This window comes from Neolamprologus multifasciatus, chromosome 12 (genome assembly GCF_963576455.1).
Source record: "Neolamprologus multifasciatus chromosome 12, fNeoMul1.2, whole genome shotgun sequence".
In the NCBI taxonomy this organism is placed as follows: Eukaryota; Metazoa; Chordata; class Actinopteri; order Cichliformes; family Cichlidae; genus Neolamprologus; species Neolamprologus multifasciatus.
The window spans coordinates 25,791,961-25,804,467 of record NC_140450.1 but is presented as its reverse complement, the minus strand read 5'-3'; the positions used below and the strand labels follow the sequence as shown (position 1 = coordinate 25,804,467).

Here is a 12,507-nt window from a genome sequence, read left to right as displayed (position 1 = left end):
AGAATCGGACTCGATTAAGTCCTAAAATTGAGCTGATGCAAAGTAATAACAAAAATGCAGGTTTTGTTTACTGCCTGCACCGTCCACCTGCAACCCACGGAAACTTAATTAATAGACGACCAATAGTAAGCTGTATGCGCTGAGGTTAGACAGGTTGATTATCCTGGCAATGTAAGCAGGTGTATTTATGGCCACAGAGCAGCTGACAGCCAAGCAGAAACACATCAGCTGTAGGCTGCAGGCAGGAGAGGAGTCAAAAAAATGCCCCAACAGCATTATGAGAAATACAATGCAAAGATCATTTCAGCCACAGAGGAGTCGTGGTTACTCAAATCAGGTTACTCTCTCTCTGTAAATATATATATATATCCTACAGCATTTTCTCTTGCAAAAATAGGAGGCATTTTCTGATTCAAATGTTATATGTACATAAGCTTTGGTAACCATGGCTGCTGCTGATCAGATAAATTGGAATAGTTAAAATACAGCTCATTGCTATTTCATGAATAAACATAAATAATATCTTCGAGGGCCACCAACATGAAAAATACCTCTTCCAGGTATTATCCATCCAGAATATGCATGCATATCCATTTTATCGAAAACTTTAAAACTGCACTACCAGTCCTGGCTTTTTTAAAGTGGGACTTTGACTCATACAAACACAAGGCCTATTAAGATATTCTGGCAGCAAAAAGTGAGCTAATGACCATTGGCATACAACAATCAAAAAAGAAGGTGCAGCAGATGAGGAGCTAGTGCAGAGCGCATAGGAAAAGGGAGAAGTTTACATTCACGCTTACAGTTTTCCTGGTGAAACAGAGGTAGCGAGTGACCTTGGATTTGAATAAGCCGTCCTTCCTCAGGTCGGCGTCAGAGCCATCTGTTGTTTGTGCAACCTACGTGGAAAAAGTAGGGGGGAAAAAACAAGGAGAGAGAAAACATGCAGGAGGTGGGATAAAGTTAATGTATGTATGCCATGAGCGTGCTGCTTTTGCCTCTTCCTTTGCATACTAGCCTTAATTAACGCTTGCCTACACTACTGCTCCATCTCATTAGTGCTCTGCGTGGGTAAAGGAGTCTTAGCCTCCAAAAAGGTGGCTAAAAATATCATCTCTTGGGACTGGGCTGATTAAAGATGCCCTGACAAGGATCTGCTCTAATAAGGGAGGCAAACTTCAACGTGGGAAAGCAGGGAATATATTTATGGTAAATGTGGAATGTATCTTTTTAAAAAAAAATAAACCTTCTGTAATGTATCCAGAGTGAAGACGTGGGTAAACTGAGACTGAGACACTGCGCACACAGCACGAATAGTTTTACTTTATTTAAGGAGACAGCTTTTTCTAAGAATAAATTACAAAGAATTTAAAGTCTGATTTCAAAGACCCGAGCCGCTTGCCCTTGTACAACAGGCTCATTCATAGTTGTAAACAAGCAGTAGAGTCAGTAAAAAAAAGAGAGATTGCATCAAATTGACAGCATGTGGGTACCACAAGTCAACCTCAAGGTCCTATACTGCATTGCTATGTAAATTTAGGTATGCAGGGCAGAGTGATAAAGCAAAATATAACCTGCAGACTGCATCGCAGAGACTCTTCCATCGTTCGAGCAAACATGCTTGGCTGAAGCGTCATGTTCCATTGGCTATCATGTGAGAATAACCTAAATAACTGCCAGAGTTATTTTCTAAAGGGATCCTTTACAAAGAAGAGTCAATCTAATGAGGTTCATTCAAATGAAGAAGTCATAGATCTCTGCACCCACCCACACACATTACCCCCTTGACAATAATGATGAATGACCCCGGTGACTGGTTGAGGGGGGGGGACATGGTATGGGGAGATTCATGCAAAACCACCACTGACTAGATGGGATGAGAGCAGAGGCTAGAGTGGGGAACAGAGACAGATAGTAGGATGAGGAGAGAGAAAGAAGAGAAGATGAGCAGAGAGAGGGATTGCAGGGCCTCTCCACAGCACTTCCATGAAAGGTCCCAGAAGGAGCCAATACATCACCAGCCTCCCTTACTTCCTTACAAGACAACCCGTCTTGGCCACCTTTTTCCAGGTCAGTAGCCAGCGCATCCTGTCAGCGTAAACAAAGGGCTCGCTTTGTGAAACCCAAAGTCAAGTTGAGGAGTAACGAGGGCACGGTCCTCTGAGGAGGCACCTCAGGCATCATCCTGCCACAGCCGCCGGCAGCAAGAATGCGACGCAGCTTGAATTTGAAACGCCAACCGCTGAGCCACGGCAGCAAAAGCATGTGTAAACTTGTAGTGGATCTTGTCTAATACATACACGAGTGCCACTGTATGGCGCCGTCATTACACAGACTTCAATGAGAAGAATGTCACCTGTCTGATAAGAGATATCACACCTCTGATATTGAAATATGGTCGTGTCATTTGATTTAAAATGCAATGTCAGATTCAACTACTGCTTCTTAAAAGCTTATGCTCGCAGTGATCTGAAAGCCCACCGATGAAACAAGTCTTTAGGGGGTATTGAATATTCCTATGAAGCATCTCTGGAGACAGACATAAGCAGCAAGATGCCATGAAGCACTGAGAGACACAGCTGTGAATACAGATATAAAGGCATAAAATCAAAACTCTCTGGAGAGTAAAACCAGGTGAAGAGAAAATATACGAGGCACAGGGAAACAAAGAAAAACACAGAAGCTGAGAAGTATTTCAGATCTTATTTTTAAATAAATCAGCTTCTGACAATATATTAAAAAAAACACACACACACTGTGGCTATTTACAGGTTTTTAACTTTATTTGGGGGGTCTGTAAAATAGTGTAAAAGCGCACACATTTTAATGATTAAAAATAACCATTAAGTTCCTGTTGCTTTTTGAGGCCCACCTTATTAACAGACCCGTGACAGCTGGACAGACTAAATGAGGAGTAAATCAAGTACTTAAAATATGTGTGTGAGTATGCACAGTACTCTCATACAACACCAAAATGACTTCCATCATTACAATTTATTCCTCTGATAAAGCCTTTATAAGCTATGTTTGCTGTTCTGTTTGTCTGCCCGTCATTAGGACCATGGAAAAAACTACCAAGAAAACCTGAGAAGTGGAGCACATGGGTACACATGGGTGCCCTTTAAATTTGGGCCATTTTAAAGAAAAATCACTTTCTTCAAAACGGCTGAATACAGCATTTGCCTTGGTAGAGTTTTTGCCCCTTAAATCCCCTTGTGTGTGTGTGTGTATAATATAATAATATATATCAGGGGAGGCTAATGAAAATCCAGCTGAGTGACACGAAAACATAATGACCCACACCCAGTCCTTGTTTATTGGTTTGCATTTACAATTTAACAGTTATCCTTATTGTCCTTTAATATTCCAGTTCTGACAGCAATGTGAGCATACAGATAGATTTAGCTGTATCTACATGGTAGTTATAGTGGCTGTACTGCTGGCAGCTTGAGCTTGGACACAACAACAAATTTCCTCTTTGGGGACACTAAAGCATAAAGTAAAGTAAAACTACAATGACATGATCCATTTGTTTCTTAAGTCCCATTTTGAAGCTTTGAGATACAACTTTCAGGTGCAATGCAACAAACTGGAAGTTGTGAAGGGGGCGGGTCTGACTATGAAGCCACCCATTGGCTAATGGCAAGTTGTTAGCCAATGGTTCAATGGGTGAACCCCAGATAATCCTTGGTCAATCCAGTATGACCAAGATTTAAAAAACAGACATATTTTGTATAGACATACTCCAATACACAGCCCAATATTTCAGTTGGAAGTAAGGCTGCCACAAACGATTATTTTGATAGTCGACTAGTCACCGATTATTTTTGCGATTAGTCGACTAATCAGATCATGCATCCATTGGACATAAAACGTACAGCTTATTGCACCAGCATGCATCTGATCTTATATAACTATCATTATCTTACAGCTTTAAGTGTTTAAGGTATGTGCTAACTAAAAATAAAGACAAGATGATAGTTTATTAAATGAAATTTGCAGATTGTTTTGGTGGAGTTTAATAAACTCAGCCGTCTGCTCCTTGCTATCTAAAATATAACAGGACACTGGAGTATATTCTGTGTAAAAACTATACCTTTAATCTCAGCCAAACCGATTTACTCAGTAACAAATAAAATACAAAAAAAAAAGCCAAACAATAACATTTTTAAGTTATCTAAGTGACTTATATATCAAGTTTAACCTGAGTAGCGAAAGACGGCGATGGGTTTTAAAACGATTTGCCGGGAGTCCGATGTTCTCACCGGCTCTGGTGAGCCTTGAACCCCGGCTCACTATCGAGGTGGTGGGTAACAGACGTCTCCGAAAATGTTGGAGCGCTTTTGAAAATATGTAGTGTCTTGATAAACTGAGCAGATATTTGAGGTTTACACAGCTATATTCTCCCCTGAAAATATGTTAAACGTTTATTTTGTGACCCAGAAAGAATAATAAGAGTAACATTTAGTGATGTGTCCTGTGTGTCAAAGCGTCGAATCGTGTGTCAGGTAATCTCGGGGGCGTTTCTGTGAAGCGCGTATCGAGGCTTGCTTTGATTACGTATGCAGTGACGTTCGAGGCCTCGCGGGCAGTCCGTACCACGTGACTGATTCAGGGACTGGTTCACCGGTTCGCGCCAGATTCGAAATGGGCAGAAAAACACAGCTGATTTCCCATCACATTGTGTTGTGGAATTGGATTACGTATGTGTTACATAGTTACTTGAGCATTTCTTCTTCGATGGAACCAGGAAGGAAGAGATTTTTTATTTTATTTTATCTCTCCTAATAAAGTATGCACACAGTAATAAAAATCACAAATGATAAGCACCATAATATAAATAAACAACACTACAGATCCTATAATCTGATTTCTGTCTTTTAGTTTATTAAAAAGTGACGCGCCAAATACTAGTTTGTGTCATTATCCAGATGTACATAAGCATGATTACACAGGTACTTGGAGCGGGTTTGATTATCGATTAAAATCGATTCTAGCTTGGATAACGTGATATCGATTCATTAAAATCCTGAATCGATTTTTAATATAAATATTACTACATTTCAACCACCACCAAACAGCTAAAACAGTAAATGAGAGCAGGTACACCGATTCTGCACAAAGACGTAAACACAAAGCGCGGACGCATCAGAATCAGTGAGATGTCGCTTTTCTCACCAGACAGCACGGACACGGTCAGGGCTAAAAGCTGACAGCTCACTGATTCTAATCCGTCGGTGGGTCCGTGCTTCGTGTTTATGCCTTTTTTGCGCTGATTCTGAAGCTGTAGGTTTTATTTCTCTTCAAACAATATTGACTGAACCAGCAGCAAAAGGAGATCCAAACTACGCTTCACATAAACATCGTCATGAATTTCCTCTTACTTTTGCTGTTTTGCTTTCACCAGGATAAAATCACACTCCATGCACAGCTTTCTCTCTCTCTCTCACACACACAGACACACACACACACACACACACACGCGCACACGCACACACACACACACACACACACACACACACAGTATACTTCAAGAACAGTTTCCCGTCTAAAAATCTGTTTTCTGCATTATTCGCTTGTTTGTTACGCATAAGACCACCGTTGTTTGTCAGCCGCTGTTTTTTCCCTTTTAAATACTTCCGAAAAGAAAACCTAATTTCTGCCGTTCAATAGGCTACTAAAATAATTTAAACTTTTTAACATTATGCAAAATTGCAAAACGCTAAGGTGTGTCTCTAATAAAACCTCTGTAATTTGCTCTGCTTCAATTCAGCAGCATCAGGTAATGTTCATTTGTTGATTAGTGGTTTTCTTTCAGTTTTGATCTACTGCTGAATATTTTTATAAAATCGTTTTTCTGTTTTAGCCTCAGCTATGTTGACACAAAGGCATCTGCTGTGATGCTTACACATTGAAGTCTCGAAAGTGTCAGCTTTCTTTTTATAGTTATACAAATATGCAAATGTACTGATCTATGATCTGAATTATACTATTGACTGTCTGAGGCTAACAGTTACACAATCATACCAAAACTGTGTCCTGATAGTTTCCACTTTCTCTTTTGTATCACACATACTGAGACAATATTCGGGATAAATAACCAAGAAAACAATTTATTTATTCAGTTTAGAGGTTTACACATCATTATAATCACAGAGCCCACTTCACTTGAATTGTCCACTTGATGGCGCAGTAGAGCAAATGAATCATCACAATGCTTCGAACCATGAGTCGACCAATTGGGTGGAAAGCTTCAGTTCATCATCTCACCATCACTAATAATATTAAAACTAACTATCTGCCACCATTGTTGGAAACTGAGGAGGGCCGCGCGGTTCCTGACTTTGGACACAGCTACCATACCGGACACTGCTTCTTCTTCTTCGGGGTTTAACGGCAGCTGGCATCCTTGTACATGCAGTGCTGCCATCTTCTGTTTCAGTCCGTTATTACACTTCTAAATCCAACTTCTTATTCCTGTGTCTTTTGGGATCTTACAAAGCTTCAAACAACGCGTCGACTATTAAATTAGTCGTCGGCAATTTTAATAGTCGACGTAATCGTGATTAGTCGACTAATCGTGGCAGCCCTAGTTGGAAGCAATGTCCATCATTACTATCTATGTCATACACCCAATAATTTGCTAATGCAAAGGATTTTCCTATTATTCAAGGAATAATAGGAAAACATTAACACTGGCGCCTCACAGCAACAAGGTCCTGAGTGTGACTCCACTATCTGGCTGGGGCCTTTCAGTGTGGAGTGTGGAGTACTCTCTGGGTACTCCAGCTTCCTCCCACAATCCAAAGACATGCAGTTAGTGGGGTTAGGTTAATTGATTATTCTAAAATTGCTCATATGTGTGAATGTGAGTGTGAACGGTTGTCTGTCTCTAAGTGTTAGCCCTGCAATAGAGTTGCCCTGTGACAGCTGGGATAGGCTCCAGCCCCCCATCACCTTGATAAGGATAAGAGGATGGATAAGACGTATTCACTCTTTCTTACAATGCCTAAATGTTTTGTTCATAGCTGAAAAAATTTACAGATAGAGGAGGAGCATTAAGAAGTACATAATAATGATGTGGTGCAGCTGCATACTGTTTGCTTGAGGCTGTGTTCAACTAGCCACTAGGTGGCCATTATGCAAATGTGCAGGGATGTAGACAAGCCATGCAAGAAACCCTGTTTTCCTAACAAGACATTTTGGACAGAGAATAACTTTTTTGGATGACCTTTGAACTTTGCAGACGTTTGACAAGCACAAAAATAGTTTATGACAGAAAAAGAGGTGAAACCCAAAAAGCATAATATGTGTACTTTAAAGAACTAAAGTCACTTTGAAATCTACTTGACTTTCTTGTTGAGATTCAGCGTGTGTGTTAAAAGTGGGTGCTAAAGCGTGCGAGCAATTAGTTTAGCTGAAAGCAGAGCGGAAGAAGCTAGCTGCCATAGCTCCTTTGCAACCCATGAACAGAGCATGAGTGAGCAAGAGTCTACTGTGCGTTTGATGTTAGGTGGCTGCTGGTGCTTTAGCAAAGCTCCTGATCCCAGTGGAACAGTGTTTGATCTGGGCCTGCGCTCTCTCGTGTTGGAACAACCTGCTCAAGTTCAGAGATGTGAGCGTACGGTATCAGAGAGCAAAAGAGTTAATCAGTTCTTTGATCTGCTTTATAAAGTATATGGAAAGTATGGTGAACAGTCCGTATTAAGGAGGTATTTGAAAAGATTTCTTATATGAAAGGAAAAAAAAAGTCAATACAGCTAATATCCTGAGATTTCCCTCCTCAGTGGTGCATTAGTACACTGATACCAACTGCAGATATTTTTGTTTGTATTTCAAGTCTGCAGATGAAAGACCACATAGTGATGTTCGAAAAGATATTCTTGAAGATGGGACAAACACATGAAATAGATCCTATGAGCCTGAAAGACCTTGAATCTTATCTTGGAAGATGACTTGCACGTAACTTTTTATTCTTTATGCTCTAATCTTGAATCATAACTTTTTAAATTTGACTTAAAAATTTGACAATAAAACCCTCTTAAAGGTTGTACTGCAGTCCTTCTTTTCTACAAACAGGTATCTTACTCTATCAGAAGCTATCTCAAATAGAGGAAGTCATCAGATTTATCAGGCAGCCAAGGTTTGTGGGTGATCCACTAACAACACACTAACGCATAAAACCAACCACAGCCAGTTTAGTGACCAACGCAGGTCACAAAGCGCAGCTATGAGGTAGTTTAAAATAATCTACTAGCAACATCCCTGCAGCTAAGCACTGATAACTTGACACAACTAGGAGTCAACAGCCAACATCTGGCACATTGGGAAGGCTGTACATAGGCACAATACTTTACATAAACTACATCCTAATAACAGCATGCTAACAAGCTTACAACAGTGCATTTAAGGTTAACAATATCAAATTTCTCATATTTAGCAACTGCCATGTTGCTAAACACCATCTTAGTTCATTCTGGCAGCTGACCATTTCAACGCAAAGTGCAGCTGAGGCTGATTGGAGCATATACATTGTGATTAAGATTTATTTATTATGATACCCTTGCAACAGATCAATAGCAATAAGCTATGGCTCCAAGTGTAGCGATTCACACATTTGCTTGATAAGCGAAAGGCATCTGGTATAAAAGCCTGCCAAATCCAACATGCAGAATTACACACTATGGTGACCCTTTGTGACAAGGGAGCAGCCCAAAGTAGCTCAGATGCTAACATTACCATTTGAAACTAAAGTAGTAACCTACTAAGTTTGGTCAATTAGTTCTACTAGCATGTTTTCATGCAGTAACAGTATTTCCTGCAAAAACAGAGTGACATCAGATTTATATTTATTTTAAAAATATTAGTTTTTAATTTTGCACTTCTCGTCTACCACCCTCTGGAACATACACAGTGTTTGCGCACACAGCGTAAGGTGCAGTGGACTGGTAGAGAATGAAATCTGATTTCCCTGTGTTTGTTACTGTGTTGCGTGTATGCAGTTTCCGTGCCGATGGCTCCTTTCTGATGCCAACCCACCGTCATCTGCTCGATAGGAACAAGCTGAGTGTGTTGGGTGGAGCAGGAAGAGATAAAAACAGGGGGAAGAGGGAGGCTTTGGGGGCCTAATGAAAACAAAAGAAGCTTGAATAGGAAGAAGGGAAGAGGAAGAGAGATCTGCCCTTGAGCTTGTTTCGTGCTTTGATAAACTTGTGCACTATCTTCTCTTTTTTTACCCTTTAAACTAAGTTACAAAAAAAAAATCTAATTAAGCAGCCTACCCTGCACTACTTCACATTTCTGTTAATGGTGAAGACGCTGTGAGACTTGAATATAAAGAAAACATGAGGACAAAGTTAAATTATATGGGGATAAACCTAACATCATTAAACCTTTGCCTCTGGTGTGTCTACAACACTGGTGGCAACCAACGATGGCAATCCGTCTAATCATCAAAGTAAACTTTATGAATAAGTCATCTAGCAGATCTTACAAAAACACCTTGAAAGGGTGCCAACAGCCTGGGTGTGCATTATGCTACACAATCATTTTCAACTGTTTCATGTGCAACTCAGTACAGAAAGCAAAATAAATCTTATTAGAGCTCCAATTATGACAACAATCACTGATTAACAATTTGGATTCTGGTCCTATCACAAAAAACACTTTAAAATGTTAAATGCATCATCAGGGCAAAAAAGTGCTTTTTTACTGAACCTGTGATTTTTAAAAGAAATAAAATAAAGTGCAGACTTGCTCTCAGCCTGTTTTAGCAAACGCACATGTAATGAAATATGAAATATGAGCCACCTTGCTCTCGAGTTATTATGTTCACAAATTTAGGTGTCCACTCCACCTGGCCACCCACCCACCTACCCAGCATGATAATGACGATACCCCATCAGCCTTTGATGGGGTAAAAATCATCAGAACCATAACGGTGTGTGGTACAAAAAACAGTTACAGTTACTGTAAGTAATTATAGCCATCATAATAACTATATGGGGTTACCACTGACAAAAGTGGCTAGGTGTCACCTCTGCTAATTTGACTTAGAACTGGATCTGGATACTGTACTTTCACTGGTTTTGTGTATGTTAATTATATGAACAGCCATAAAAATAGTCCGTTTTTGGTGAATGACTTCTTTACTTGGAACTAATTAGCGAATATCTGGACATCTGAAAACTATGGATACAGCTTAATAACCAGGCTTGCCAGCATAAGCTGATAACAATCCACCCTCTCATCCATGTATGGTTTACATCATGGTGGCAGGCAAAATGCTAACACTGAACCTCCAGAATGCAATTGGTGATTTCATGGTGTACTGAGGACAGGTTTTATAAAACCTGTGCTCAGGATGTTTGTACTCACAACATAGTAGCCATCAGGGGCCTTGCTGGGTGAAGACACTACTCCAACTGCAGTGATGGGGTCTATGGGAAACTGGCTGCTGACTTCAGACATGTCGAAGCTCTGTTAGAAAAGTAGAAGAGTACCTTTACAATTGGTACAATTGGTATCAACAGTTCTTTCTGCAGAGGTGAAACACACACATACACACACACACGCGTGTGTGTGTGTATGTGTGTGTTTCACCTCTGGCAGTCATTACACAGAGGATGCACACAGACTTTCTTGGCTAAAATGGCCACAATATTGACTTCTTGATGAGGCTTATTAGGATCTAGAAGAAAAAGTGTCCGCCTAATCCAGGATCAAATGACAAGTGAGACCAGTGACAAAACAGCATTTGGAGACTACCCAATGACTTCACCAAATCACAAATTAGGGGGAGTGATCACATATTTTCAAGGAAGTCCCAATCAATTGCTATCTATTCCTGTCTAAGGGAATTTTTTTCTAATGGGTATGCAAGCCTCTTACAGGGTAAGTGGCTTTACAAAAGGTTCCCTTGCGCAATTTTATTAGATTAGGTTTAAAACATTCTTGTACTAACTGACAAAGTTGCTGCATTCAATCTTGATATTTAGAAAATCTATTGCAATTAAGCTGATCAAATTAGGGGTTTTACTCCAGAAAACAGCTGTCTCTTTAACAAATGCTAGATAGCTGTACTTATTCAAATGAAACAGATAGCAAATTAGCTAATAGATTGAACAATCTCTTTGTAACATTCATTTGTTTAAAACGCGCTTTGTTTTTCCGGCACAAAAACAAGGCCTGGAGAACTTATCCAGGCAGATTAACTAAAAAAAGAGAAACCATTGCAAGCATATTTCATTTCCAAAGACAAAAATCACCATGAAATCCAAGATAGTATACAGTCTTAAATAGTACTGAAGAGCCAGTTTGTGGTTGTAAGTTATATGGAGAATTATAATATTATAATATTATAATATTAATCTTACAAATTATTTAAACGTGTACCTGCGAACATTTTGCATATTGCTAACCTGTCAGGTCACAGGTGACAAACTTCAATAATTCTTATGTTAAGAACCATATTTAGAAACATTATGCTCATAAAATTAAGACACTAATGCGGTTTATGGTGTATCTGACAGTCATATTTACAAGCTAAGAGCAGTTCTTTGGCTAAAAAAACAACTTTCTGTTTAGCTAGCATACTTACTGGTTTTTCTAGGGTTTAAAGAGTTTTAGCTTTATCTTGTATCCATCTCGAAAGTGCTTATTTACAAGTGCCCAGTTACAACTGCTTTACCGAGAGGGGTGTGACGCAAACACAGCTCTAGTTAACGTCCAAAATGCATCTTGTGGTATAAAACGCTAACGCCTGCCATATAGCAGTCTTACAAATTACCTGGAGACTTGAAACCCACCACAAACTCAACAGTGAGCTGACACAGAAGCTAAACACAGAGTCCTTTGTTTTTTGTTTTTTTTTTACCTGCTAAAACGTCTCCCCCCGGTTATCACTACCACTTTGTGAACTTTGGCCTTTACACGCCAACATGTAGGAAGGAAATACTTCCTGGTGTTCAAGGGAATAAATTATTAACTACAGTCCAATATTTGGTCTTCCGAGAATATTTTTTTTCTGTGATTTATTGTTTTATTAATAAATAAATAAATTAAACGATTAAAAAACCCCAAAATTGGACATTTTATTCAGCAAACGGCTTAGATATCAGTTGCTTAAAAAAACAAAACAAAACAAAAACTTACATTAAGAACAAAGCATGCAAAGAATTTCAAGGCCTGCAATGGCAGGGTGTATTTTTTAGCAATAACCTACGTGATCCAATTTAGCTGTTGTAACTAAATTAGGCTGTGCTTCACTAAATGGCTATCATTACATGGCTATATCTACAGGTCACGCCTCCTGGCAGTTGGTTGTCTCTCTAATCGTCACATGTCGTTTCTGTAATCAGATGAAAGTAAGACCAAGCCCAGTGTATTGACTTAGCTGTAACATTAGGATGTTCATGTCTCTCTGAGTGCAAAACTTGAAAGCCTCTTTGTAGACTGTCCAAAACACCAGCAGGCAACAGATGCTTTCCCATCATCGAGTTTATTATT

At 39.5% G+C, this 12,507-nt stretch overlaps 1 protein-coding gene across 7 annotated transcripts in view; it reads right to left on the bottom strand.

Moving 5' to 3' along the window:
- mvb12bb (multivesicular body subunit 12Bb) overlaps nucleotides 1-11,936 on the bottom strand; it is a 35,960-nt gene extending 24,024 nt beyond the window's left edge. For 4 of the 7 annotated variants that reach the window (XM_085180624.1, XM_085180628.1, XM_085180627.1 and 1 more), the window contains exons 1-3: nucleotides 11,789-11,894; nucleotides 10,378-10,479; nucleotides 804-899 (exon numbers count right to left, since the gene is read on the bottom strand). In XM_085180624.1, the coding sequence (XP_085036750.1) occupies nucleotides 804-899; nucleotides 10,378-10,470 (189 nt within the window). In that variant the 5' untranslated portion in view covers nucleotides 10,471-10,479; nucleotides 11,789-11,894. The other 3 variants (XM_085180626.1, XM_085180625.1, XM_085180629.1) reach the window with 3 other exon arrangements.
- Between the last annotated feature and the right edge of the window lie 571 nt (nucleotides 11,937-12,507).